The 26,064-nt window shown below is 49.1% G+C and overlaps 13 protein-coding genes across 16 annotated transcripts; 6 read left to right on the forward strand and 7 right to left on the reverse strand.

Moving 5' to 3' along the window:
- Positions 1-492: 492 nt before the first annotated feature.
- On the reverse strand, positions 493-988 carry PPTG_12602 (hypothetical protein). The gene is made up of 2 exons (XM_008909725.1): positions 915-988; positions 493-805 (listed from the first exon to the last, which is right to left on the reverse strand). The coding sequence occupies exons 1-2, from the start codon at positions 915-917 to the stop codon at positions 512-514; spliced, it is 297 nt and encodes a 98-aa protein (XP_008907973.1). The 5' UTR covers positions 918-988; the 3' UTR covers positions 493-511.
- Positions 989-1,893: 905 nt separating this feature from the next.
- PPTG_12603 (hypothetical protein) lies at positions 1,894-4,004 on the forward strand. 3 transcript variants are annotated; one of them, XM_008909726.1, is made up of 3 exons: positions 1,894-2,070; positions 2,176-2,251; positions 2,319-4,004. In XM_008909726.1, the coding sequence occupies exons 1-3, from the start codon at positions 1,967-1,969 to the stop codon at positions 3,825-3,827; spliced, it is 1,689 nt and encodes a 562-aa protein (XP_008907974.1). In that variant the 5' UTR covers positions 1,894-1,966; the 3' UTR covers positions 3,828-4,004. The 3 variants fall into 3 exon arrangements, with proteins under 3 accessions (XP_008907974.1, XP_008907975.1, XP_008907976.1); XM_008909727.1 differs by having other exon boundaries at positions 1,894-2,251; XM_008909728.1 differs by having other exon boundaries at positions 2,176-4,004.
- PPTG_12604 (hypothetical protein) lies at positions 3,904-4,659 on the reverse strand (the record flags this gene model as incomplete). The annotated part of the gene is made up of 1 exon (XM_008909729.1): positions 3,904-4,659. One exon carries the CDS (start codon positions 4,657-4,659, stop codon positions 3,904-3,906), a length of 756 nt encoding a protein of 251 aa, XP_008907977.1.
- A 426-nt stretch (positions 4,660-5,085) lies between these two features.
- PPTG_12605 (hypothetical protein) lies at positions 5,086-6,046 on the reverse strand (the record flags this gene model as incomplete). The annotated part of the gene is made up of 2 exons (XM_008909730.1): positions 5,086-5,725; positions 5,793-6,046. 2 exons carry the CDS (start codon positions 6,044-6,046, stop codon positions 5,086-5,088), a joined length of 894 nt encoding a protein of 297 aa, XP_008907978.1.
- A 1,872-nt stretch (positions 6,047-7,918) lies between these two features.
- Positions 7,919-9,031, forward strand: PPTG_12606 (hypothetical protein; the record flags this gene model as incomplete). Its single annotated transcript, XM_008909731.1, has 1 exon — positions 7,919-9,031. One exon carries the CDS (start codon positions 7,919-7,921, stop codon positions 9,029-9,031), a length of 1,113 nt encoding a protein of 370 aa, XP_008907979.1.
- Positions 9,032-9,252: 221 nt separating this feature from the next.
- Positions 9,253-12,002, reverse strand: PPTG_12607 (hypothetical protein). Its single transcript, XM_008909732.1, has one exon. The coding sequence runs from the start codon at positions 11,864-11,866 to the stop codon at positions 9,749-9,751; it is 2,118 nt and encodes a 705-aa protein (XP_008907980.1). The 5' UTR covers positions 11,867-12,002; the 3' UTR covers positions 9,253-9,748.
- An 809-nt stretch (positions 12,003-12,811) lies between these two features.
- On the forward strand, positions 12,812-15,798 carry PPTG_12608. Of its 2 annotated transcripts, XM_008909733.1 has the most exons (3): positions 12,812-15,393; positions 15,466-15,507; positions 15,634-15,798. In XM_008909733.1, exons 1-3 carry the CDS (start codon positions 12,982-12,984, stop codon positions 15,715-15,717), a joined length of 2,538 nt encoding a protein of 845 aa, XP_008907981.1. In that variant the 5' UTR covers positions 12,812-12,981; the 3' UTR covers positions 15,718-15,798. The 2 variants fall into 2 exon arrangements, with proteins under 2 accessions (XP_008907981.1, XP_008907982.1); XM_008909734.1 differs by having other exon boundaries at positions 15,466-15,798.
- Positions 15,799-16,417: 619 nt separating this feature from the next.
- Positions 16,418-19,229, forward strand: PPTG_12609 (hypothetical protein). The gene has a single exon (XM_008909735.1). It carries the CDS (start codon positions 16,619-16,621, stop codon positions 19,058-19,060), a length of 2,442 nt encoding a protein of 813 aa, XP_008907983.1. The 5' UTR covers positions 16,418-16,618; the 3' UTR covers positions 19,061-19,229.
- Positions 19,230-19,258: 29 nt separating this feature from the next.
- On the forward strand, positions 19,259-19,941 carry PPTG_12610 (hypothetical protein; the record flags this gene model as incomplete). Its single annotated transcript, XM_008909736.1, has 3 exons — positions 19,259-19,622; positions 19,692-19,747; positions 19,810-19,941. The coding sequence occupies 3 exons, from the start codon at positions 19,259-19,261 to the stop codon at positions 19,939-19,941; spliced, it is 552 nt and encodes a 183-aa protein (XP_008907984.1).
- PPTG_12611 (hypothetical protein) lies at positions 19,744-22,948 on the reverse strand. The gene is made up of 3 exons (XM_008909737.1): positions 22,508-22,948; positions 21,608-22,432; positions 19,744-21,540 (listed from the first exon to the last, which is right to left on the reverse strand). The coding sequence occupies exons 1-3, from the start codon at positions 22,770-22,772 to the stop codon at positions 20,195-20,197; spliced, it is 2,436 nt and encodes an 811-aa protein (XP_008907985.1). The 5' UTR covers positions 22,773-22,948; the 3' UTR covers positions 19,744-20,194.
- A 540-nt stretch (positions 22,949-23,488) lies between these two features.
- PPTG_23305 (hypothetical protein) lies at positions 23,489-23,581 on the forward strand (the record flags this gene model as incomplete). Its single annotated transcript, XM_008909738.1, has 1 exon — positions 23,489-23,581. One exon carries the CDS (start codon positions 23,489-23,491, stop codon positions 23,579-23,581), a length of 93 nt encoding a protein of 30 aa, XP_008907986.1.
- Positions 23,582-23,698: 117 nt separating this feature from the next.
- PPTG_23306 (hypothetical protein) lies at positions 23,699-24,227 on the reverse strand (the record flags this gene model as incomplete). The annotated part of the gene is made up of 2 exons (XM_008909739.1): positions 23,699-24,017; positions 24,217-24,227. 2 exons carry the CDS (start codon positions 24,225-24,227, stop codon positions 23,888-23,890), a joined length of 141 nt encoding a protein of 46 aa, XP_008907987.1. The 3' UTR covers positions 23,699-23,887.
- A 1,207-nt stretch (positions 24,228-25,434) lies between these two features.
- Positions 25,435-25,821, reverse strand: PPTG_12612 (hypothetical protein; the record flags this gene model as incomplete). Its single annotated transcript, XM_008909740.1, has 1 exon — positions 25,435-25,821. The coding sequence occupies one exon, from the start codon at positions 25,819-25,821 to the stop codon at positions 25,435-25,437; it is 387 nt and encodes a 128-aa protein (XP_008907988.1).
- Positions 25,822-26,064: the final 243 nt, after the last annotated feature.

Genomic DNA, 26,064 nt, shown 5'->3' on the forward strand with positions numbered 1-26,064 from the left:
CTCCTCCTCCTCAGGGGGCAGGAAAATGGAGCAGTGGGTCAGAAAGCGGGTATTCTTGTTCCAACAGATTTTCTTCCACTCCTTCTGCGTGTGCACTTCACGAGCCAACACCTTGTCAATGATAAATCCATCCACCTCCGGTGTCAATCTCTCGACAATCTCCACCTCGCTATCATTCCCGGATCCCGCTCCACTAGAGTCTGATGAAGAGCGTTTCCTCTTTCCTTTCGCCTTGCTTTTGGCCCCCTTCTTTTTGGATTTCGCTTTTGGTTTAGGCTTCTCCTCTTCCTGGTCACTGCTCATGATAAAGTCATCGTCCGACAGGTCGATCACAGACTGCACCGCTTTGCGTTTGCGTCCACTGCGTCGTCGATTCGGATCCACTTCAGGCAATTTTTCATCCTCCGACGGAGTCTCCACTTGATCCACATAATCTTCAGTAGCGTCTTCATCAGCTTCTTCTTCTTCTTCTTCTTGATCTTGAAAGTACTGCATTAAATAAATGTTTACATCAACAAGTTCGATAAATTATATAAGAAAATGCTAAAAAAATAAAGAATAATCCCACTATGTAAAAGAAAAATACCTGGATCTGCTTGCTCGTCTCGCGTCGTCTCTTAGCTGGACGTGCGACGTCAGGCGAATCTGGGGTGCGATCATCACTCGCCTTGGTCACCTTGTTGCGTCTGGTGCGTAGCTTGGGCCTCGGTTTTACAGTTGTGTCTCCCACAGTCACCTCACTCTCTGAGCTAGAGCTAGACAGCTCAATTGTCTCCACAACCGCGTTGGAGGATCCCTGTGCGGACTGTAGACAGGAAAAATAGATACATCATCAGGATGAGTCGGTCTAGTACGTAGCTATAGCGTTTATTTAGACGTAGAGGGTCCTGGATAGGAAGGAAGAGCAGACGTACCATGGTGGTGGACCCTGCGCGCGCACTCGACTCACTCAGTTGGGGTTTGTATTTTGGCTGCAAGAGTGATTGTGTCGGTGATGTGATTGGTTGAAATTTAAAAATTTAAGGTTAGGGGTTTATGTTTTGTATATTTAGAGATTTTGGTGGTGGATTTAGAGATTTAGGGAGAAGAATAATGACGCAGGCGACGTCGACATCGAAAAATGAGTGGCGTTGGGGAGCATGTATAACATTTTGTATGTTCTTCGGACGGTTTGATACAAACTTCAACATGTCGTTATTGATGTCGCCACGGTGATTCTGTTCTTGTGTTTGTGCTGCATCGATGAATTTTTGTCGTATTTCGAGGAATCACGAAAAAAAAATGAGCTGATGTCATAAGCTCAATTTGATTGTTTCAGTCAACAATTCAAACAACCGAATACATGGTCGCCTTCGTTCAGTTTGATGGAGTTGAAGTTATCAATGCATCTTCTCAGGAGGTGTTCATTTTCAATACTCTTTAGTAACGTGAGCATCATCAACACCATTACAATAGTCATTTACCCTTCAGACTCTTTTCATCGAGTTTTTCTAAATGTGAAAAGTGTCCGAATTGCTGGTTTCAGTACATTGATCTTTCCTGTGTATCCCATTCATGAGAAATAACACAATACAATGCGACCAAAAAAAAAAAAATTATGGCTTCGCAACGGTATAGGCAATCAAGACATTATTTGGTCAAGTTGACTCAAGTTGGCCGAGCACCCGTGACCCCCAATGAATTGTTCTTAAAACACATGTTCAATACAAGTTGGGCAACATTTGCTAGCATGACCAAACAGTTGTTGTGCTCTTTCGTTGTGAACTGGCACTGCTTCTTGCCTATCAGTCCTCAATAGAGAATTCCGGTACTCCTTACATTGGACCCAATTCGACGAATGGGACCTACCCAATTCGTACTTAAGGTGAGGCAAGATGTAGTTTGGGATCCTCCCGACGCGAAAAGTTCGTACGGGTATCAGTTTCTGCCGCACTTGGCAATACACCCCACCTGGTTGTGCAGCACGATGCGTCTCTCCACCGACGCCGCGCTGGACATGGACGATCACCCCAACCAGAAGAAGTGCCACTCGTCTAACCCTGAAGAAACACATGAGGAACTCTACGTCGGGTGCGCGCTGCACCAGTTTCCTCGCCGTCCCATTGACCGTTATCAGTTTGGTTCACTTACACATTCTTCTGTGTATTAATCGTTATGGATTTACTTCTTATTTAGTGAGGACGGATTGATTTCCGTGGATGACAAGAGTCAAATAGATAAACTCAAGCTGCTACTGGACCGTCGCGAGCAAGTACGTTGCTGTACTGACGAGAAGGATTTTTTTGCGCTTCCCAGCTTAATATGCTTTTATTCTACAGGAACTTCGACAAGCGGCAGAATATGGACTGGGTTTACTAGAGGCCAATGAGGAGATGCAGATGGAGGTGGCGACTTTGAAGATTCAGTTGGAGACTGAGACCGAGGAGCTGTCGGTGGAGAGGGATATGTGGCAGCGCCGAACGGAACACGCACAGCAGGATGCAGCGCAGTGGAAGCGCAAATTCGCGCGTGTAGAGGAAGAGAAAACGGATCTGGCGGAGGAATTCGAGCAGTTTGTTGACCGCTGCGAGTGTCGTGACCTAGTTAGAGGGGCTGCTACCACAACAGGGAGTGAGAGGAGATATTCGCATCATTTGGACACGATAGCGCAATTGCAGACAGAATTACAGGAACTTCAAGCTGTCGAGCGCTCAAACGAAGCGGAACTGACGTCGTTAAGACAGTGGAAAGAGGTGGCGGAACAGCAGCAACAGGAAGCACTGGAGTATGAAGCGTTGGCAGCCCAAAGTGAAGTCTCATACAGGAAAAAGATGGAGGCGGAGCGTGCTGCGGCGCAACGTGCAATGAATGAACTGAAGAACGAGAAAGGTCAGCTGCGTAAAGCTGCCCAAAAATACGAGGAGGAAATGAAAGCGTTAAAGAAACGACTTCGTCTTGCAGAAGAGGCCAGGGACGATGTGCAGGTGCGCAGCAATGAACTGAGCGAGAAGCTACTGTCGTCCGAGTCGCGATGTAAACGGATTCAGCGCGAACTCGAGCTACTGGAGCACGTTTCCTACTTCTCACAAGCTATTGTTGACAACGACGACGAAGAAAGCGATTCGGATGACGAAATTATTGAAGAAAAGGATCTCAATACGGTTATTATGTCCGACATGCCAAAGCCTGACACCAAGACTGCTGAAAGTGATGCAGAAAACCCTGCTATGCCGTCACCATTGAGGATCAAACGAAGACGATCGTTCCTCTTGGCGAATGCTGTGCCGTACTCACCCTTCCCGACGACAACCGTGGCTGAAGACGGCACGCAGGTTACAGTATCTGATTCGGAGATGGAAACGCACAAGAAACTCCACCATTATTTCCACTTAACGGCGTTGAGTATCATCAACGAAAACAATTTACACGACCGCTGTTTCAGCTCATCGAGTCGTCTCACGATCGACATGTGGTATCGTGAAATTATCGCGAAAGAAGTCCCGTTCCTCATGTGGCACTCGTGGCTCATCAACCGTATTAGTGAAGTAGCTGCGTCTGTGCAAGATGAAGACAAAGTGCCTCAACCACCTACGTCTTCTTCCAAGAACTCAAGTTTCACTGGTGCTTTCCACGGGTTTTCACTGCGGAAAACTAGTGGAAGCAGTGCGAATGAGACAAACAACGCACTTCCTTCGCCACCAACGGCATCACCAGCAGCGTCACCAGTGGCTCGCGTGCCGTTTACAGTGGCACGAGCTTTCTTCCGTTTATTGCGAAAGAGAACACACGCAGGAGCTGATACTTCGCCATTCAATGGGTCTCCTGCTGGTGGCTCACCTGCTGGATAGAGCATTGTACACTTGCACAGCCATTCTAACATGAGAATTCAAAATGTAGCTTAGTCATTTCTGTTGCCTACAAAACTCAGCGCCGAGCATCATCTAACACAGCGTACAGATTGACGGCAAGCGGGTCAGGGAAACCATAGGGCAGCTCGTCAGAGAGCTGCAAACCAAGCAGCCGCCTCGAATCAAACTTCATATATGTTTGTGGGAAAACCACGGATATCGGCTTCTGCTCTGGAAGGTGAAGCCCTTGATCCTCGATCGTGTAGAGCTTGTACTGGGCGCTTGTCATGTCACGGCGTAGCGTCACGCACAGAACGTATCGTACACCTGGAAATGAAGCCCAACGTTGTGCCTTCCAGTCAAGTTGACCTGGTGAGTGACCCCAATGCCGCAAAATCCCAATTTCGACCTTCAGAGTGCTCCAATGCCACCACTGAAGAAAATCCGACGGTAGAGCAACTCCCGTTTCCTCTGTAGGCCCGAAACTTTCGTCAGGTTCATAAATTTGTTGGTTCGGAACGAAAGCTCGCCCATGCGTGTGGAGATATGAGCCTACTACGGGATGAGACAGCAAATACTTGCCAAACATGAAGCTGTAAATGTCCTGCGCTGGAGACGGAAGCTCAACGATGTAAATGTAGCCGTCAATCCATTCCATTTGGCTCGATCGAATGTCCTGAGTCGCTTTAAATTCTCGAGAATCACACTTTACATAAGTTTTCCATTGAGCTTCAGTTGCGCCGCATAGGAGGATGATCTGACCTCGACGAGTTCGTGATACTTGCTTCCAATCCAGTGAAGCAAGCGCAGCATTGATTTTAGTGATCGACATGCTTGCAAGGATGTAAGTTTCAGATTAAAAAGCGCTGAGATCTCTCTTTTTTTTTCGACTGATGTTGAAGGTTTTGGACAAGATCTCGTAGATAGTTGAGAGAATCAGTCCGGATTTCAGTTCGTGGAGCATCGGAAGGTTCAGCATCCTGATCGGACGGGCGAGCTTCCTTGATACAATTTGTACTCTGCATGAGCCTTTTTCATAGTCAAGTTGGACAAGAGAATATCCGCTTCCAGATAGTTCTTCCAATGCGTCTTGGATGCGACACAAACGTAGACGATCTAACCCTGCGGAGTCCGATACCAATCCAGCTTCTACTGGTTCCACGTGAATCCCATACCCAGTTCTTGGTATTTAGTAAAATGTGGGCTGAGATTCGGCGTTAAAATTGTTGAAAGTTTTCGTGGATGTACAAAACTACGCTTACGACAACCCTGCAAGAATTGACAAGGTGAATCCTACACCCAAAAAGACAGCGAGTCTGGCGAATTGGTCGGGTAGGTGATTGAGTCTCTCGAGTCTGAAGTCCTCGCTGATATCCTTGAGCTTGACGATCGTCGCAACAAGTAAAAAGTTCCCCAGATGCCCCATCACGATCCCCGTCACCAGTACAACGCCGTAAAACGACACCATTATCAGCAAGAATCCCTGGAAGCTCCACTGGAAGCCCAACCTCAACGCCAACGACGTGTCCGATCGCCCCATACGACGAGCAAATGGGGCGTCTCGAGCGCTCTCCAGAACCAGAAAAGCCCACGCGAAGAGCATCACGATGTACGCGTAGAGCACGACGGCCCAAGGCACCTCCCCAACGAGGTATAAAGCTGTACCGATCATCGCCACTGGCCCAACTGCCCATGCTATCACAGCTTCCCTCAGACCCACTATTGGCAAAGGATCTTCACCACGTCGGCAGTAAAGCAACGCTACAGTGGCGAGTACTGCCATAACTCCGGTAATTTCAATACTCTTGTCACAAAGGATGTGAGTCAGCCCCAGTAGTGCCAACTGAAGGCCGTAAAACAAAAACGACCAGCGGCGGACTTGTGTCAGCGACAGTAAGCTACAGTAAATAAGAAATAATGTAAGTAAGTTTAAGAATAAAAACAACCAGGCGATCAAAAGCTTACTTGAGGATGATCTTGTCGTCTTTGGCGCCTGGCTCTTTGGGTTGCAGTGTGCGTTGAAAATTGCTGTAGACAGCGCTGAGGTTGCCAAGTAACTGTGTCAGCATAGCGCAGGTCAGGACTGCGAGAGCGTCCACCTGCAGGAAGGAGACGCCATGGGACTTGTAGAGGAGACTCACGGTTATCAGCTCGGGACACACTGAGGCGAACAGTGTCCGGGGGCGCAAGGCACTTCGAATACTCTTGGCATACTCCATTTTTTTTCGGAATGGATCGGAATGGATCGGGACTGATCCGAATGTAGCTTGGGCACGAAATTAAGAATCTGTGTGGTGCACATCGAAATAGACAAATAACTTATTTCAGTGCTGAACGGCGCCGTATTTTTTTTTCCAGTACAACAGAGGGATACTATCATGAGCGGTAGTGTGGTCTTGTCTTTGGCATACATGAATCTGAACCTTTGTTGAAAATTTAACCGTCCATTGCAGTTAAGAACACCCGTAACAGTAAAACACCCCACTCAAATAAAATACCCTATTAGTATCGTTGCTCCGTTCTGCACAGTGTAGTGCTCGGTAAAAGTGGTTCCGTTCTGCATATTTATTTGGAATGGCACGGAATCAACTCGGGATGTCTGCACTGACAACAAAAAACATCTATTGTGCACAAGTTAGTATCGTGCTAGTCGAGAAACTAGATAGGGTAGCGGGCGGTGGTGGTGTACCAGAGGTTCTCGAAACATATCAAAACAATATGTCTCAATGCGATTGATGAGTTCACGATTGCTGACCTTTAATCAAAAATGACCAAACGCCCTTCATTCGCAATATGTGCAGACCTGGTGGGCATCATAGGAATCCGTTATTATAGCACGCTTTCCTTTAAGCTACATTACCGTGTTATAATACTAACAGCACAGTCATTAGAGGCATCCCAGTCTTTTTAGCCATTGACAATGTCACTCAATTCCGCGGCAGGCTCGCGTTCTTTTTTTTTTACCCATCCACCACACATCCTGGATAATCTCCAGAACCAAAATGTTGATACGTGTACGCAGGGTTTACTATCACAATGATCCATTTTTCATCCATGTGGCCTATGTGATACTAGTAGCTCGGTAAATGTGCGAAGTAGCAGTGATTGGAGTGAGTAAACGGGCACGGAGTTTGAGAACAAGGATCAATGCATGTAACGGGCCGAAATGGCGAGAACGAAGGCTTCGAATCGAAGTTCTTGCTTCAGGAGGAGCGTTGCCCAAGCCCAGGGATCGTGAGCCTCTGCCATCACGCAGATTGCGTGACACAACACTAGGTGACGGGGATAGCATGCGGGACGTACTAATAATACCTTGTTTAATAACACCAGATTAAATTCAGCAAAAGGGTCTATCTAACACAGAGGGTTGATTACCTATCAAAGGCAAGCTCAGATACAATAGCATCGAGTGAGCATTGGCCTCTTCTTGCTTAATCGGGGTATTATTAAAACAAAATCGAGTTCCGTACCTTGTCGTGAATAAGTTATCGATCCAGAATTTGCCCAGCTCAAGGTTCATCCTGGCGTGACTTTGCTGGCTCCACAACGCTTTGATCAATCACATCTGCGGGCCGCAGCCTGCAGCAAGGAAGGCAAATCCATGGCGTCGAGTTCACGGTTATCCAGCTGTAAAAACCTTCATCACACAGTGGAATATCCCCCATTAAAGTATGTGGTCTACTGCGCAGTCTCGCAAGGCTTCGTTTGCTTGTATTATCGCAGTAATCATGGTTTTCATGATGGGAACGGCGATCTCAATTCCCATTCCCATTTCGCCCAGTTCGACACAGGCGCCGACGAGCGAACTGAAGCTGAGCAGGGATGTTAGGAGGCGCTGGACACACTACAGTGAATGGGCAGGACTTGCCACATAGAGACCCTGACAGTCACCTCAGTGTGATTGAGATTTCCAATACAGAGACATCTACTTCCAGTGCCGATTCGGAGGACCATTCGTAGGACATGCGCACGCCAGCACTAAATCGTCGGTCGAAAAAGCTCCTGAAGCGAAACCAGTACCAACCAATTCCCCACCGACCAAAGTCCTATTTCTCGATGGTATTCGCGGCCTCGCAGCCATTCTGGTTGTCATGCAGCACTCACACGAGTATCCAACGAATGGGCTTCATCTTGGCTCAGTGGCCGTGGATGCATTTTTTGTGCTGTCATCCTTCTTACTGACCTGGCTTTTCATGAAGAAGAGCATGAAATTATTTTCACAACAAGCGGGAGCTTGCTCATGGACGATCGCCCTGTTGGATTATTTCCAGAAACGATTCTTTCGCGTGTATCCGTTGTTCGCGGTGACGGCAGTCGTTCTTTCTTGTATGTCGTTCGAGAACCAGCACCGGTATTTTCGATTGAAGAAACCCGAAGACTATGAGTTGACCAAAGTGCTGATGCTCTACACTGATTACCGTCCTCACGTCTTTTGGACGTTGCCACTGGAGATTGGTTACTATTTCGTGATTCCAGCTTTTGTCATGGTTGCGCTGGCTATGCGTCGTTACTGGTGGCTTGGAGCTGTTCCTTTATCAGCGTGGATCATACACGAAGGGTGCTATACGTATCGAACTAGTCACATGCCTCTCGCTCCTCATCTTCACACATTTTTGGCGGGTTCGTTGGGAGCTGTAGTGTTCGTGAAGTCGGATTTGTGGATCAAAAAGACGGGGTTTAACTTCCGATGGTGGCACACTCTTCTCCTCCGAATAGTTGAAGGAATATCCATTGCGCTGATGTTAAGCGTGTCCTTCCAAGGATTATTTTTCGACTGGATCCATGAAGACCCTGTACCAGCTTCTAAGGGTTTTGGCTTTGTGAGTGTACAGATGACAATAGTTTTCGTGATCGAGATGCTTCGTCCATCTTGTATCTCTACTATGTTTGAGTGGAGTGTATTGCGATACTGGGGAAAGATCAGTTTCTCAGTTTACTTGCTACATTCTTTCGTCGTTGACTACCCTCCCGTGAGCCACCAAAAGAAGTATTTCAATCGGCTCTTCGCTCGATTTGGTCTGATTTTGCTGCTTGCGACGGCGAGCTACCGCCTCATTGAGTACCCGTCACAGCTACTGGCTCAGAGAATCTCACGTTTCCTAAATGATCAAGACGGGAAGGAATCAGGAGGCGGCTTGGTAAGATTTACGTGCATGGAGCGTATCAGCATGAGAAAGCAGAAGGCTCCAGTGGAGGAGAAGTAATGTGTATAGTAGAGTATTTGTGGATGAACATGTTGGATTTTGCGAAAGATGGTTTGAGTAAATTGTATTGAAGGCAGGTCAAATGCATTTTTGAAAACAAATTTCGTGATGCATCAATCCTATGGTCATGCAGTCACGAGATCTCGTTTTGTCTTTCAAGGGTGCACGATATCAAGTAGGGAGACAACAACAAAAAAGAATGCGGACACAAGATAGTTTCAGGTGAGGATGATTGCCATCATTTGGCAGCAATATCGTAATTTCCCTTCGATCTTAAAGCACACGAAGTCCACGTCACGAAATGGTAGTCTAAATGAAATTGCGAGTTAATTAACTCACTGAACAGCTATTCACTTGAAGGGCTTACGACTGGACAAAATATATTTGTAAGCAGCGCTGTTCCTTGAAATTGAAGGCTAATTCCAGCGAGCTTTGACGAGAGCCGCGTGCGGGTCCGGAAATTGAAGGCCAAGAGGCAGAGGTGGGTCATCTGGTGTAACCCAAGAAGTTTACGTGCACGTGTAGCGAAACTCAGCAGCATCGGGGCGACGATGGACACAAATTCTAGATCGGGAGTTCATCATGCTGATGCCCAACAGTGTACAACGTACTCTACCGTTGTCAGCTTTGTTAGGCTCCTCGCGACTGCCACGCACACGATAAAGCTCACTCCAGGAACCTCATTTCTGCCTCAGTCTGAGAAGGAGCTTCACTTTTCTAGCCAGTGATGACTCTGACACCTAGTGCAGCAACCTGATGAATGTGCTTGGTGCCAGGCTGTCGAATGAACATCATGTTGGGTTTAACCTGCAGTTCTTCTGCCAGCCAGTGGACAAGCGCAGTATCGAAACTCGAGCCGCAAATGTGAACAAAGTCGATCTTAATTTTCGGATACGTGAGGTCGAACACGCGCGTCATCTCTCGCATATCCTCCACATTCTCTCGTTCAAGTTGGCGTCGTTGCACATCCGCTTCAGTCACTTCGGCACTGTCCTCTTCGTCTAAGTTAGTGTCTTCACTCACGTGTACGACGTACAAATTATGCGTCTGCTCGTTCTTACGCACGTAGAGAATTGCTTTGTTAAGCAACGGCAGATCTGGGGTCTTGAGGAAGAATACAATCGGAGGGAGGTGGATTTCTTGCAGCACCGCAGTAATCGTACGACCACCTTTAGCTCCAGTCCGAGATCCAGGCTTCACTTTGCCTTGAGACTTCGCTGTTTCAATATCTTCGACTGCACCATCACGAGCACTACTAGACGGGAAGAGTTGCTGCATAATGTACAGCAAAATACGCAGAATGAAGACCCGTTCCAGCATGATGAACATCGTCGAGGCAAACACCACGAAATACAGAGCAAAATACGTAAAGATCGCTGGATCCCCCAGAAGATTCCCCAGTAGACCAAGTAGCACCATCACCAGTCCAAAGATGCAGCTCCACCACGGAGCATGCACGTCCCGTGGGATATCTTCACGCTTCAACTTTAGCAGCATACAACCAAAAGCGAACAGAGCCATGACACCGAGGAACGCAAACGTGAACACGCCAGCGAGTACCGTCGCATCTGCATGTAGTAAGATAACTAGACTGGCTTGTAGCGCGAAGAAGAGCAGGATAATATAATGATTCGTGCCTCTCCACTTGTTGGTGCGTGTTAGAAACGCCGGAAGCACGCGATCGAACGCCAAGCGACGTACAAGACCAGTGATACCCACGTACGACGTCAGAACTCCTCCAGCCAGCACCACAAAGGCGTCAACGGATACCCAACTCTCCAACCACTTGCCAGCAGCCACACGACCCATCATTGCTAGCACCACATCCTTGTCACTGTAGATCCCTCCAGGTCCTTCTAACGGCAGTACTGCGAGTGACAAGAAGGACAGTAACAAATTGTAAAATGTAGCGAATATCCACATATTCCTCAGAGTTTTTCTGAAAACACCAGGTGCTTGTTCCTCGACAAATTGGGCTGAGGTTTCAAACCCGGTGATCCCCAACATAGCGGACGAATATCCGTAGAAAATCCCCGTTAGTAGATTCCCCTTGATCACATCGCCAGCCACATTGACATCCGGGAAATCCGTCTTCATATTCTGCCAAAAAATATCCGGATTCTGCACTGCGTAGTAGAGTGAAAATCCGCTCAAAAGCGTCAATGTGGTGACATGGGCGATGAATATTATCAAGGCTACGGTTGCGCTCTCGGCGATTCCAATGATCGACAGCATGGCGAACACAAAGAGCAGCGCGACGGTACCGGGCACGACGCTCACGTCCACTTGAGTATCGAGATATCGCAATGCAGAGGTGCCGGAGACCACACCCGTGGCTAAGTACGAGATGATGCCGAGTGTTGCAGCCACTGCTGCTGTTCTCTTGGACGTTGTGTTGAGTAGGACATTATAAGAGCCTCCGTTTAAGGGGATGGCAGTCACGGCTTCCTCGTAGATAGAGCGGAAGAGATAGAGCACGAAAGCCACGAAGGTCTGAGCCAGAGGTGTCAGTTTGCCGGCTTTAGCCGCCACAATTCCCGATGAATAGAGCACACTGGCTAGGATATCATTGCCACAGATGGCAGTGGACGGCCACTCGCTTAGATGTTCCTTGGGGACCTCCAGGAAGTCGCGAGTGGCTTGGATTGAGTGTGGGGGCACCATGAGTCGACGAGTCTCGCCTTCTGGAGGATACATCCAATTGGGGAGAGAGTGACGTCCGCGCAGTTTAAAGTCGCGGATGCGAGGGGATCGACGAGGAGGAGACGGTTCTTCGGAGAGAGTGGAGGCGTCGGGGGCTGGAGAAGAGAGCAGCGTCACCTTGAGGTCGTCCATGGCGAAGAAGAGATCGGAAGATCTGATTATGAAGAGGCGGAGGTTACTGTATGACGTAAGATGGTATTGCTGTGCATGTAGCCATTGCACAACCTGTAGCCGTCTTCAATGTCGTCGCGGTGGTCGAACATGCAACCTTGGCGATTTTAAACCACTGATTTAAATCTGTACGTGTAGGTAGGTAGGTATCTGTGCACCTCCGTTCCGTACCACAGCTCAGAGTGTCCATTGAGCGAAGCTAAGTACAACAGAAACACAACATCTCCCTGAGTCTCGTAGTCTAAGTAGGTGCTTGAAGTGCATTTGTACGTCCAATGGAAGCACAAATGCACTTCAGACCTGTCCTCACAGCAAATACACTGCCAAGTTGGCAGCAACACTGTCACGAATCAGCCGCTGTCGTTCTCTTTCTGGCGATAACTGTTACATTGTCTGCTACATGTAACAAACAATTGTTCGCGTTCCCTGACTACATGATTCGAGTCTATCGATATGAGGCTGATTCAGAGAAGCCCAATCTGATGCAGTAGCTAATCTCTCAAGACAGTCCCTGCGCAGTGGTGGGTGCCAGTCCAGCCGCGACAGTGCTACACTTGCCATCATCGCCTTCCAGGTCACCTGGGCAGGTGTGCCTGGAATCTACAGCAGAGGATCTAAAATCCAATTCCAATTTTCGCTCGTGTGCACGAGATCGTGCGCGATCTTAGACACTCGACTGTAAACATGATCTTCTGATTCAAGTTGACATGGCTACATCCGCGTCTAAGTGAGCTCAAAGATACCTACGCCTTCTTGTCTTCACACAAGTCGCCTCAATAGCCACAGCGAAACACTACCAGTATGTGTAACTTGCGCGCCATCCAGCACTACTCACACTTTTGGGGCAAAACCCATTTGCTGGCTCTTTCCTCGGAATTCAGATGAATATTTCACTTGCTTTTTGTATGCTCGCGCCTTTTCTGCGTGTGTCATTCCAGTCAGCCAACGGTTTTCTATGCCAACCCCAAAGCCACCAAAACGCCTGTCCTGCGGTAACCCACCTCAGCAGCCACTTCCCAATATTCCGCCGGAGAATACCAGGTCTCTATCTTGCCCGTAACTAAAGACCTGAAACCATGGCGGACGCGGCGAGTGCAGCCGCGAGCGTGACCGAGTCGGCGGCCACCGAAGACTTGACGCCGTCCTCGACCATTTTGGACGGAATGCGCGTGTATTTCGTGATCGGCGCCATCGGCTGGCTGGCCTTCGAATTGGGTCGTGTCAAGCTGCAACGTGCCTATTATTGCCGCGAAGGCAAACCGGAGACGACCAACCGGACGGTGACAAATTGTCACGATGCCAAAGTGTTTGGCTGGCTTAAGTTGCTCTTCTTCACTCGAGACGACGACATTCTGGATCAATGTGGCATGGACACACTCTTTTTCTTGCGATTCCTTCGCCTCTGTGAGAAGGTGACAGCCGTGGGCATTCTGTGCTCTGTCGCCAACTTCCCCATCTACTACTACGCCAAGCGAGACTCGCTGGACGCGCTGTACCGCATGACACTGTCGCATTTAGACACGGACGAGATGTGGCGCTTCTGGTTCACAGTGATCACCATGTACTTGGTCTCGCTCACCACGTGTTTCCTGCTTTGGAAAGAATACGAGGAATATATTCGTCGTCGTCACGAGTTCATGTCCAGGAAGCATTCGCAGCAATACACGGTGGTTCTTAACGGGTTACCTCCGAATCTCTGCACGCAACAAACACTGCGCAATTATCTGGAACTGCTCTTCCCTAAATCAGTACTTCACGTGTACGTTGCACTGGAATGTCGCGATCTCGAGAAACTCGTGGCTGAGCGAGTCAAAGTGCGCAACAAACTGGAGCATGTGCTCGCTCAAAGTGCCAAGACTGGAGAGCGTGTGATGACGAGTAACAAGCTGCTAGGAGGCGAGAAAGTGGACGCCGTGGAGCTGTATCAAGACCAGCTTAAAGACCTCAACAAGGCGGTGGAGAAGGAAGTTCGCTCTATTCTACGCAATCAAACAGCAGTGGCGCGTCAGTTGGTTGAATCTAGCAACGATGACGAAAATTTAGGATTTAACCAGAATTTTGAATCTGCTAGAAGTATCAACTTCGCCTACAAGGAAGAAGAATTGGACGGAGATGTCGTGGAATCGAGATATATCAAGAGTCTGAAGCGACAGGATAAGAAGGCGTTGGGTATCATGCGTCCTGCAGGATTCGTGACCTTCCGAAGCCTGAAAGCTGCTCAGTCCTGTACTCAGATCCTGCAAAGTGCTGATCCGACTCAGATGCACGTGGAGCCTGCAGCGCACGCTGATGATGTAGTATGGCCGAATATTGGACTGTCCAAGAACACTAAAGACACGTGGTTCATGATCTCCATGGCTCTAAGTACAGCGATCATCTTGCTATGGACGGTGCCTACGGGTATTGTGGTGTCTTTTGCTAAGGTTTCGACGCTAGAGAAAGAGTGGCCATGGCTGGAGACTGCAATCGACAATTATCCGTGGATCAAGTCGGTATTGGAGCAACTGTCGCCGCTCATGCTGTCCGTTATGACAGCTCTAGCTCCGATTATCTTCGGTATTCTTTCCAAGCGTGAAGGTCATTCTTTTGCGTCCCAAGTGGATGCCTCGCTGCTCAACAAGCTGGTGATCTACCAGATCTACGTGACGTTCTTGCTGCCGATTATCGGTGGTACAGTTATCGACGCTGTTATCGGATCCAGTGACACGAATCTGACGGATGCGAGTGCTATTCTCACTCTTATTAGTGACTCCGTGGCTGTCCAATCCTCCTTCTTCATCACTTATCTACTGGTCAAGACGGGACTCAATCTGACTTTAGTTCTGCTACGTGTGACACCGATCGTCAAGGCTGCTATCTACCAAGTCTTTGCACCCAAACTGACTCCTCGTGAACGCTCGAGTGCTTGGTTTGGCCTCAACTCGTTGGCGAATCCCGGAGATTTCAGTGCATCCGACCAAGTTTCTGAGTACTATTTGGTGTTGATGCTGGTACTGGTGTTCTGTGCCATTGCACCCATCCTCAACTACTTTGCTCTGGTGTATCTGGTACTATCGGACTTCGTGTACCGCTGGGCTGTCATGTGCGTGCATGATCCGTCGACGCAGACGTCGGGCACGTTCTTCCCATCGCTGTATCGTTTCATCATCGGTGCGCTCATGTTCTCTCAGATCATTATGGCGTCGGTACTGGCCACCAAGCAAGTGGCACTTCCAGCGACCTTCTCGATCGTTTTGCCCTTCTTGACTCTAGCCTTCCACCTGTTCGTGTCGTCGCGTTACCCGAAGATCGCGTTGAACTTGCCGTTAGACCAAGCTGTGATGGTTGATTCGCGTCGGTCGCGTCAAATGGACGACCTGGAACGCGTACTTGAGGACATGTACATGCAACCAGCGATGCTGGAGCGTGGCCCACTGGAGCCGGACTACCAAGGACTGACCAGCGACCCGAATTCGGAGAACCAGCTCGCGTCACCTCCGCCTGTCGAGGTAAGTGCCTCAGATAGAGACATGTTTGCCATTTAGTCGTCCTCTGACGTGACTGGTTTTGTGTACGTGCAGAAGGACTCGTTCCGGTCTCATGACAAGCAAGTCTTCTCACCGGTATAGATAAGCTACTTTTTTTTTCCTTCTTCTTGACGTACTGCTAGTCGCGGCACCACGTTGCAACGATTGTAGTAATACATATATTTCGATGGCTGAACTTTTCCTTATTGTTTGATCGTACAGAATAGTGCTCAAGGCAGTAACTACGAACGCATGGACAGCAATAAGCAACGTCGGCACGATACGGACGAAGGGGGCCTCGTTTGATAAGACTGACCCGTATGCAGTTTCTAACGCTAAGTGCTGACCACTTGCTCTCGAATAAAACTTATGTATTACCGACTCGAATTGTTTTTTTTTAAAGAAACTAACATAGAGTATCGACTCGATGGTTGTTTACCAACTTGGTGCAGCTGAGCTTTTGTATCACATGGATATCCATCTACCGTATGATCCTTTTCAGATATTTCGTTGTTGACTTCAACTCGAGAGATCTATTATCCTATACTACTTCTAGTACTCTTCATATAAATCCCACACACCGAAGTTCAGATCGCGATGGGCGCGTAGATACACGAGCATTTTGCTATGCGAAAGTGGTACACTGAGGAGGAGGAACATTCGCCATATCAGTGTTGACTTGAGTTGAAGGCAGCTAAAGTTCGCAGCCTTCACCCAGAATCTAGTCGGCTCCGATGTGTCTCTTAAGAATTCGCGATAGGCCACAACAACTTCCTGCTCTTGGAGCCATTGAAGCCCATGGAATCAAGACAGGCAACCAGAAGAGGTTGCAAGCGTGGCGAGCTGAACTAAATGTCCTTACTCAATCGATCCGGCTATTTTTCTAACCGTTTTCAAAAAGCTTCTAAAATAGTATCATGAGCCAATCAGATTGCGCGACAATAAAATTAGAACCTTTTTTTTATTGAGCCTGATGGCAAATAAGACGAGCACTTTCCAACTTGACCTGCGCTGTCTGCATCTCACCATTTGTGCTCTTATCGACCATCTGCACAAGCTCTATTCTAAAAGTCAGGACCGCATTGCACACGCCAGTCTGTCCTTCAGCTGGGACCTCCATTGGGGAGGCAGAGGATCTCCCAGTTGGCGCCCGTCACTACCGACTTAGCGCCTTACCTCGGTCTCCACTGCGAGACTCAGGGGCCCCATGGATTCCCCACTAGCGGTCTCGCAGATCTCGCTGTCGCATTCCAACAGCTCCAGCTACAGTCAAGGCAGTCGCAGCAATGGCAGTAGGATGTTCGACGTCGAATCCTCCTCCGCAACGTCAGCGGCCAAGGATTTCTTGTACCAGCGACAGCTAACACCCAATGCAGTGCCGCTGCTAGTACGACTACAGCGACATCGGATACTATTGACAACAGTTCTAGGCGTCGCGGTGATCGTGGTGATAATGTATTTCTTACAGGAAGGCATCGTACTCAAGTCGTATCCAGTTTCGAGCAGTGGGACGGAGGATATCGACGCTTATAATTTCTTCGTTGGATTAATCACTTCGCTAGTGGTTAAACCTTTGATAGCGCTAGTGTCAGCGGTAGTTCCTGCAATTCTACTATGCTTTTTGACCCAAGTGGCGATGCAGGAGACGAGTTCGAGATGGTCTCGATTTGGTTTGGCATTATTGGGTAACGTGGTGCTTTACTTCTTACTCAATGGGTTTATGGCGGTCTACGTGAGTGAGAAAACAGCGCGAGTGGATGCAGTAATTGGAGATAGCGACTTGGCAGAGTATGAGGGCACTCCGATCATCACATCGGATCGAGCATCAAGTGCTGATACGATTCTTCGAAGTGCCATGCAAATGGCCGATGCGACGGCCGAAAATGCAGCAGGACAGTGCAATCGACTGTCGCCAAGGAGACTTCCAGCACAGCTGAACTATGGTTTTCCATCCCGTCAATGGCTTAGCGAAATGCTCCCGTATGCGCCAGAAAACACAGATACCAATACGTTAACTGTATCACTGAATAATGGTGTAAACTCGACCGAAAAAGCGACGATGCCGATGCAATTGACTGCTGCTCGGAACCTCGTGAAGTACGCCATGCGCGCAACTGATGATTTTTACCGTGACCAAGACGTTCAAGCCAATGCTAGTGCGTTTGAACTGCTAAATCTACCTGACGACTTTGGCTCTGCGTCATCTGGCGATTCAAGTACGACCCAAGCACTCGTCAAAGCTACAAACGCCACTTTGAATCTTGCTGTGAATACACGTTCGCATCTGAGGAACTTCAGTATATCTGAGAGCAGTTTGGAATTTGTCAAGTTCCCATGGACAACAGACAGTGGCGAGTTGATATTCGAGGGCGTAACGTTGGAGATCCCCATGGATCAAGGATATTTGCGTCGAGAAGTGAAGGTCCTTAACGACACAACTCAGTCTGTGGTGTATGGATCTCAGGCGCTTGATGGTTTATTTGAGATCAATGCGAAGGAAGAGTGCGGACGGTATGGCTGCGTAGTTAGCCCCGTTGGAGCAGCATTGACCTCCGCTCCAGTCGACGAAGGCAGCCAAGTCCGCGCTTTACCACTTTGCCTGGATGCAGATGGATTAGAAGACTTTGAAGCTACAATGAAAGTCGACGGTAGCGCATGTGCTCACCGTTCTAACACTTCTATGCTGGTTCTCAGTTTTGCCAAGCGGATCATTGGCGATGCTATCAGCTCCTCGCTTGTGAACGACACTAGCAGTGATGCGCTGGTTGTAATGCTAACGAATGCGAGAAAAATCTACCAAGTCACAGCCGGTCGGTTGTCGTGGGAAACTACAGACCTGGCTTCCAAGTATGATGCGTCGTGTGAGGCGAGCGACTGCAATGGCGTCGCGTTCCCTCTCTCCGACGACTCAAGAGAAGTCATCGTTGGAAGTGACCATGTGCCTGTCAGCAACTTGACTGCGTACTCCCCTTCTTTATTATTATGGACACCTCTCGTGACTTCAAACGTGCAGGAGGTGGACATGAGCGATATCCTCAAGAGCGATTTTGTATTCCCTAAAAATTTTGAAGACACTACCGGTTGGACTCCAGTCGATGGCTCTCGATGTGAACGCGAACGTGGAGTATTCATGGACCGTGTACAGAGTTCGCATTTGTATTCCGAGCGATCTCTACAGCCAGCGTATCAGTCTGCTTTGTTTTGGTTATTCCAACATGGTGTGGTGAAGCAGAAGTTAAGTCAGACGACGCTGGCGTTTGATGCTAATGTCGAGTACGTGGATTTAACGTTGGCAGTACCTCAGCTTTCGGCCATGCTCACGTTAGTGGGATGTGCGACGCTAGTAGTCATGGCTGTGTTGCTTTTCTTTGGAGGGAAGAGTCGTGAAGCCGACATTGAAAGGAACTTCAAACCACACCATTTGGCTCGCATACTCCTGGACGACGAAGCGTTTTCACACAGGTTGCTCAAGTGTGACTTACTCAACATCGGCAACAAATATTTGAACAGCTCCGAACTGCTGGATCAGTTCGAGATCAGCGGACTGGCGTTGCGGCATCGCAAACGTCCGTCTGATGTGCTTATTGTACCTAAAGGCCAATCGAACACAGCTTCAGCTGCATCAAGCCAGCCAGCCCAAGTCGTGTAAAATCAATTGACTATAGACAGTATTTACTATCAAAAACCATTTCATCGTCAACGCTACAGTGTTCGTCTAGTGAGATTGCGTCGATGCTTCGTCGCGAACATGAATATTAATATCGCCGGAGAATTGATCAGAAACTGTATCAATAGCTACCAAGCAAGTTGAAGTGACATTCACTCTTGAATTCCGCGCTCACAGGCCATGGAGATGACCAGTAGCATCATGCGCTTTGCCTTGGCGACGTATTTTATGAAGCGAGGTGGCAGTTCTCGTCCTGTTCAGTCTGACTACGAGTCGCTCTCGCCCTCTCCTTCTTATGAGCCGAGCTTTGCTTCAAGTGACGAAGAAGAGAGTCAAGATGTTGACTCGGAATTCTCCGACGTGGTATCGACCCATGTGTCAAATTTACGGCAGTTGCTAGCGGGGCAGCGTTTGCAGGAGTGGGCGATAGGGATAGCTGAGCTTCGAGAGCACGTAGCAGTGAATAACCTTGTGAGGTCATTGGTGGCGGTGCTAGTGAAGATGATCAAGGCACAAGAGGAAGATATGGATTGCCTCGTTCAAGGTAACAAGCATACAGAAGAATAGAATGATGCAGGGTGGGAAGGATGTGACGCTGATACTTATGGCGTAGTGATCGAGGGCTTAAGCTTTGAGGAGAACGGAGAGCCGTCCAAGGTATTCAACCAGGTAACGAAGTGTCATTTTAGCGCTTAGAGTGAGGTGGCGTCTGAGTTTTGTGCTACGTGTAGCTGGTTGAAGCACTGAGTCATTACTGTAAGGACAAGGACACTAGAGTGGCGATCTGGATGGAACAAACAGTTGATGCTGTCTTACACAGACTATGGCAGTACCACGAGCATCGCTTTGGGACAACAAACTAACTCCGCGCCTAACACGAGAGCTGACAGGTGAGAACGGCAACGTCAGCACAGCTCAAACACTCTGTATTCTTTCTCCCTTCGGCTTTGATTCATCTACATTGACGGTCCGGTACTTGACACGTTCACAACGTCCAAGCAGCCAGGTGTTGCACTTGGAGTCTTGATTTCCTCTTCCCTGTAGATACGACGTCGATCCCCGCTCCTCCTACTACCGTCGAAGCAAGTTCAGGGTGTACTATACACGCGTCACCGCCTAACTGTTCTTCATGGCGTCCTTGACAAAGTTGAACGAGTCGTCTTTCTTCTTCATGAATCCAAAGCCCGAGTCGGACGCAAGACCATCAGTCGGTTCCTGAATCGTCTTGGCAATGTAACCCGTGGGAGTCATCGCAGCTCCGATCACCTGAGAGCCTGGGTTGCCGCCCATGCCTTGCATCTGCTGCATTTGCATTTGCTGCATGTACTGCATCTGTTGCATTTGTTGCATGTACTGCATCTGTTGCATCTGCTGCATCTGCGCCATTTGCTGCGGTGTGCTGAAGTTCATCATGTTCATGTTCATGTTCATGGGGCCACCAAAGCCCTGGGGGTTCATCGCAGGTGCCGCTGGAACGGGTTCAAGAAGCGGGTCCAGTACCATCGTTTTGTTCGCTGACGGTGCAGGAGCGGGCACTGCCGGGGCGGCAGGGACAGCAGGTGCGGCTGGTTGGGACGGCTCGGGGTTTGATGCCGCGCTCGCTGTGCTACTCTGAAGCTGCAGTCCGCCAAACATATCAGTGACATCGTTCGTCGAAGGAGTAGGCTGAGCGGTTTCCTGTGCTGACTGCTGCGGAGCGTTTGTCTGTAGTCCGGAAAAGAGCGAGTCATTGTCACCAGTGGAAGGGGTGTCATCAAAACCTCCCAAGAGATCCGCCTCTGCAGCTGGCTGCTTCCTGTGACTAGATGGTTTGTTTTTCTTGGACGACTCGCGGCTGGACGTAGAAGCTCCAAGGCCAGCAGAAATGCCCAAATGGTTCAGGACCTTGACAGCACGGTCACGCACTGCAGCCTTGTCAGACTTGGTACACGACTCGATCTCGCTCGAGTTTTCACTGAAGTACTCTTCAAACTCCTCGCATCCGTCTGTCTTGAGCAAAGCGTCGATTGTCGCCAGCGCCTTCGATACAACCGTCCACTGGTCATCTGACAAGCAATCCTCCAGAATCGGGCCAACGATCTCGGCGTCCAGAGTAATTGCGCTCTTCAAGAACGCGTCCATCTTGTCCTTCGGAGGAATAGCACGCATGCCACCTGGAGCACACAGAGCTGTAACCAGGTTACGCTCGTACGATCCATCCGACTGTGCACCTGACGTTTGACCTGTGAGTACAGGAGCCTGAGGGAAAGGTCTCGGAGCCTGAGAAGGCTCGCGTCGCTTGTTGTCGTCGTAGTCGTAGTCTGAATTTCGCGAATACGAGCGAGAATCGCGTGTGCTGCCATTGAAGCTCTGAGTCCGGTTCTCGTGGCCGCTGTTCTGCGGCATTCCACCCGTGTTTCCAATCGATGGCACATCAGCATCACTCCATGCGCCACCGACACGACCCTTCTTGCGGTCGCCATCTAGATATCAAGCGTACAGATAAGATATTAGTGGTTCAAAAGTACTCTTCGTACCAGAGCGACGTACCATAAGACTTCTCACGGAGCTGCGAGCTGGCAGATTCCCGCGGATCTTGTCCGTAGGCTCCAGGTCGGTAACCTCCTCCTGTGTATCCAGTCGGGCGGTATGGTTCCTCAGGGTTATACGGGGCAGGAGTCGGGCCGTAGTTCCCACTGGTAGGTCCACGGTTCGTAGCAAAGCTCCATCCTTCAGGCGGGTTAGATGATCCAGGCGGGCCGCCGCCGAACGTGGGTTTATCCGACTTATTGTACTTGGACGCCACCTTTTCCTTCAGTCCCTTAAAGAATCCCTTCTCATCTGCGCGTGGGTCCTGGTACATGGGGTTACCAATGCCAGAGAACTTCTGGTCGTTAAACGGAGGTGGAGCACCACCATACTGGTTCGGTGGCGCTCCCCCATACTGCGCACCAGGGCCCCCGTACGATCCTTGCTGAGAGTAGTCAGGTTGCTGTTGGCCGTAAGGCTGAGGGCCACCGTAAGGCTGTGGTCCACCATAACTGCCCTGATTAGGGTCTGTAGGGTACCCGTACGGAGCTCCAGGAGGGGCAGCTCCATTGTATCCGCCCATAGGCGGGCCGGCCATCGGCGGAGGGGGCAGTGAGCTATCGTTCGAGTTCTTGCCGCCCCAGATCTTGGAGCTCCAGCCAGAGCCACCGCCTCCATTATCATTAGGGTTTGCACCCACTCCCTGGATACGGGCAGACATGCCCATACCACCCAGTCCAGGAGCATTGTCCGTGTCATAGATAGCGTCTAGCACCTCCTTGGCCGCTTCCCGGACACGACGGTAGTACTCGTCGCCCTTAAGTGGGTCAGGTACGCCGCGGAACTCTATAGCAGTCAGTACAGCATTAGACTAGTTCTAAATAACCCGAAAATAAGAGCTAAATTCGAGAGTGTACGTACGCAGACACTCCTTGATGGTGGGGATGTGCTTCTGCATTTCGCGCTTAAAGTCGACGCGACCCTCGCGGCACACGTGCTTGATGACCTGCAGCGCCTTGTATTTGATGGTGTGGTGCTTGTTCTTGACGCGGGAGATGAGGAAATCCTGCACCTTAGTGCAGGTGTCATAACTGTGCTGCGTCATACGCGCGATCTCCCCATAGAGATAACCGGGTGTCGGCGTGTCATCTTTACTGGTGGCGCGGGTCAACAGCGCCTTGTCCATCCTGCGCAAGTGGTGGGAGTTCTTTTGACTTGAGGGCGGGGCGGCGGATCTACTGCTGAGTCTTGGTCGACGCTGTCACTGTTCGCCTCTGCCTCGACACGACGTTGGCCGTACTATCGGAAATTTGTATACCCCGTCGCTCTCCCCCACGTGGCACTCTCTGTAAGGTATCCGGCTGATTTTGCAATATGGGAGTTCGTCGTTACAAATAAACAGAGAGGAAAGAATAGGATATTTACTCATATAAGCTTTGTCTTTCTGTATTTACATCTTTCATAGAAACATGTGCTTAGCGTCAGATATCGCTGGAAATGTGCAGCGAAGTGCTGAGCGTCGGCTAGAAGACTACGAACTCAGTGCAGCATCGCGAGTCGAGTGGAGCTACCGCGGCCATTCGTGCTTGCGCTGTTGAGAGGATATATGCAGCAAGCTGGATTTGTGGCATGGGACCTTGGCCAGAATAGCTCACGCAGCGTTCATATTTCGGTGAGCGTCGCTGGTGACATGTGGATGGAGGGTAGATCGCACGAATGGTGAAAACGGCGCTCAACTGGCGTTTTCGCTGTGGCTTGCTATACCACCGCAATATTAATTGGGTGGTGTGGTTATGGGGACGTTTGGCAACTCCTACGTCTACACAGAACGATGTCGTGGTGCTTGCTGTAGTATTCCGACAGTCGCTGCATATGTGATTGATTGTTCTCTCTGAGCTTATCATGCTGCAAGCGCAGGAGTGTTTGCCTGGGCCCAGTGTCAACGGCCTCAAGGCGCCAGCAACGGATCACGGCAAGATTGTAATCGATCCGTGATCGATTGCAGCAGAAAGCCGTGATGCTCGGCAAATGCCATCAAATCACGTTTATCTTAACCGTTTCATTTGGCCACGGCTTGGCCGCGAAGCTGAATACACCAAAATCTTCGTGTTCCTGCGGTATGCAACTAATCAATGCGACTCCGGCATGGCTTATTGAGCAATGCTCAGCGAATCTGGCATCGAGGCATCGAAATTTGCCGGTGATTTTGAACAACGGTGTTGTTTCCTGAAGTGCTTAGCTCCTGGTATGATAAAATATCTTTCTGTTCCCGTGGAAAATGAATGCACTGTAAAACAGCGTTCACATCAGTGATATATCTACGATTTTGAATGGCGCCATGCGTCCATGCCCTTGCACCTCGCTCTTCAACAGCTCCAGCATGTTGATGGCGGCGTTCACGTCTCGGTCCCAGAAGTTGGCTTTGCAGCGACTGTTGGTACGTTTCTGGTGCCTCGGAGAATGACCATCCGGTTAGCCAGTTTCGGGTTCCTGGACTTGGTCATCTCTGCAATCTCTCTCAGCTCCTATGGAGACGGATTGGCCTTGGTTCGCACGTCCACTTCGTCGTGTCTTCTCTTGATGTTGTTGAAGAGACGAGCTTGTTTCAGACGCTGGTGGAAGTGAGATACCTTGCGAACATCTGCCAATCAACTTCTATTACGTTTTGTATTGGCAAGGGGAACAATTGCTCCAAATATGTTTCCATCAAGTACGATCTTTTTGAGCGGTCTCATTTCAGGGTGTTCGATTCAAATATATTGAGTCAATAGCTGTATCCATATTATATCAAAGTTCGAACGTTGCCTTACTACTTTAAGTAAGTGAATCGTTTCGGAGGAGTTGCACAACATTCCCGAACGCAATATAGTCCAGCGGGACTATATAATGTCTGGGAATGTTCTACGCATGAAGGGCTGCTAATCATTTTGAAAATGACGAGTACTGGGGCAGTGATGAAGTTTCAGTAGACCCCTCGATGGCACGCATACTGTAACATTTACCTGCGTGGATGTGCATACAGTAACTCGATGCCAAGGTTGATCGAATGATATTGGATGACAAATGGTCTTTCGGCAAGCCACACAAAAATTCAAGACAAAAACGAGGGCCTGAAAACCTCTATCATAACTGTGATGAAATCGAAATTGTGACCAGTGAAATGCGTCTCTCTTTTGATGAATAACTTCAAGTCAGTATGTGCTACCGACTGGGTCACTGGTGTTAGCGTCACCAACGAGATTGCATAAGAAGGACAGTTGTCACCAACGATTTCACCTACGAGTAGGTGAAATCGACCAATTTCTGCACCAACGTACCACCAACGAAATAAATTACCAATCCTAAGTGCGAATTTTATCATGCTAAGTACGACATATATTCTGCCCAAATGTCTACATTTGCAGCCTTTTGAAGAGATTGCTATGATGTTACTTGAATGTTAAGCGAATGTTATGATAACTTAGTCGTGGCCGTCGCAGTGGTCGATGTGCAGTTTCTTGTCGTCGACGACAACAAGGACGTTGACGCTTCTTTTCGAACAGTATATGACGCATACCGTGAACATATTAAGCAGAAAATGAAGGTGTATTATGTAGTTATGACGAGTCTTCAGCAACGTCAATGGCAGCATCAGTATCGCTGCAAAATGCACCCTTGGTCGTGAGGAAAATGAAGCGAAATCGTAGATAAGCGATTGTTTCCTGCTGTACATTTGGGACGGGAATACCAAGAACCATCGATAAAAAAACAGCAGCGTAAGTGGCCCGCAGCTTTGGTCATATCTTCTTGTTTTGGAGAACGCTGGCGTAGTATTTCGAGTCCCGATACGTACTCGCCAAAGAACTCGTTCACGACCACTCTAATGGCTTCATAGATTTGGTTTGCATGGGATCATAGAACACTAGCTTGTTGTCATCAAAATTGAAAACGACGCCTCCCCAATGTTTGTCTAAGTACACAGGCAACAGCACAATTCTGTTTTCCCTCTGACTCGGCGACGTGGAGTCGATCAGGTTTCGTTTCATGTCTTCGTCGACCATTCGCGAGTATAATGGGTTAACTCCACCGATGCCGTTCTGATTCATCAAAAAGTCCATTGTCAGCATGAAGCACGAGTCGTCCAGCAACACAGCCCGTCGAAACGAAGCGATGTCGTGCGCGGGAATGTTGCCGAAACGGGTCTTTATGGTACCTCTCATGTCCACGCTCTCCAGTCGCTTTGCACAAGTTTCCATGTCTACGTTCACGCAGTTGTTAAACGGGGAACGTTTCGACACTCGTAAAAAATTTAATGTCTAGTCCACGATGCCATGTCACTCACTGCCACAAGTTTTGGTGCGTCGTCGCACCATTGTGGCGGAGTGGGGTTCGCAAAATCACGTTGCGATCTACTGGCGACTAACGGAGGGGGTACTCCGATAACCGTGGGGTTGCTGAGGGCTCACCTTGTGTACCCGTCGGCGGGGCTGGTTACACTC

The sequence above is a fragment of the Phytophthora parasitica genome (genome assembly GCF_000247585.1).
Source record: "Phytophthora parasitica INRA-310 unplaced genomic scaffold supercont2.35, whole genome shotgun sequence".
Lineage (NCBI taxonomy): Eukaryota > Oomycota > Peronosporomycetes > Peronosporales > Peronosporaceae > Phytophthora > Phytophthora nicotianae.

Coding starts and splice junctions, on each gene's coding strand:
- PPTG_12603 (XM_008909726.1), top strand. CDS start 1,967: ATGCGTCTCTCCACCGACGCCGCGCTGGACATGGACGATCACCCCAAC. Junction 2,071..2,175: donor CATGAGGAACTCTACGTCGG/GTGCGCGCTGCA, acceptor CTTCTTATTTAG/TGAGGACGGATTGATTTCCG. Junction 2,252..2,318: donor TACTGGACCGTCGCGAGCAA/GTACGTTGCTGT, acceptor TTTATTCTACAG/GAACTTCGACAAGCGGCAGA.
- PPTG_12607 (XM_008909732.1), bottom strand. CDS start 11,866: ATGGACGACCTCAAGGTGACGCTGCTCTCTTCTCCAGCCCCCGACGCC.
- PPTG_12608 (XM_008909733.1), top strand. CDS start 12,982: ATGGCGGACGCGGCGAGTGCAGCCGCGAGCGTGACCGAGTCGGCGGCC. Junction 15,394..15,465: donor CGTCACCTCCGCCTGTCGAG/GTAAGTGCCTCA, acceptor GTGTACGTGCAG/AAGGACTCGTTCCGGTCTCA. Junction 15,508..15,633: donor ACAAGCAAGTCTTCTCACCG/GTATAGATAAGC, acceptor TTGATCGTACAG/AATAGTGCTCAAGGCAGTAA.
- PPTG_12609 (XM_008909735.1), top strand. CDS start 16,619: ATGGATTCCCCACTAGCGGTCTCGCAGATCTCGCTGTCGCATTCCAAC.
- PPTG_12611 (XM_008909737.1), bottom strand. CDS start 22,772: ATGGACAAGGCGCTGTTGACCCGCGCCACCAGTAAAGATGACACGCCG. Junction 22,433..22,507: donor CACCATCAAGGAGTGTCTGC/GTACGTACACTC, acceptor TGACTGCTATAG/AGTTCCGCGGCGTACCTGAC. Junction 21,541..21,607: donor GCTCCGTGAGAAGTCTTATG/GTACGTCGCTCT, acceptor CTTGATATCTAG/ATGGCGACCGCAAGAAGGGT.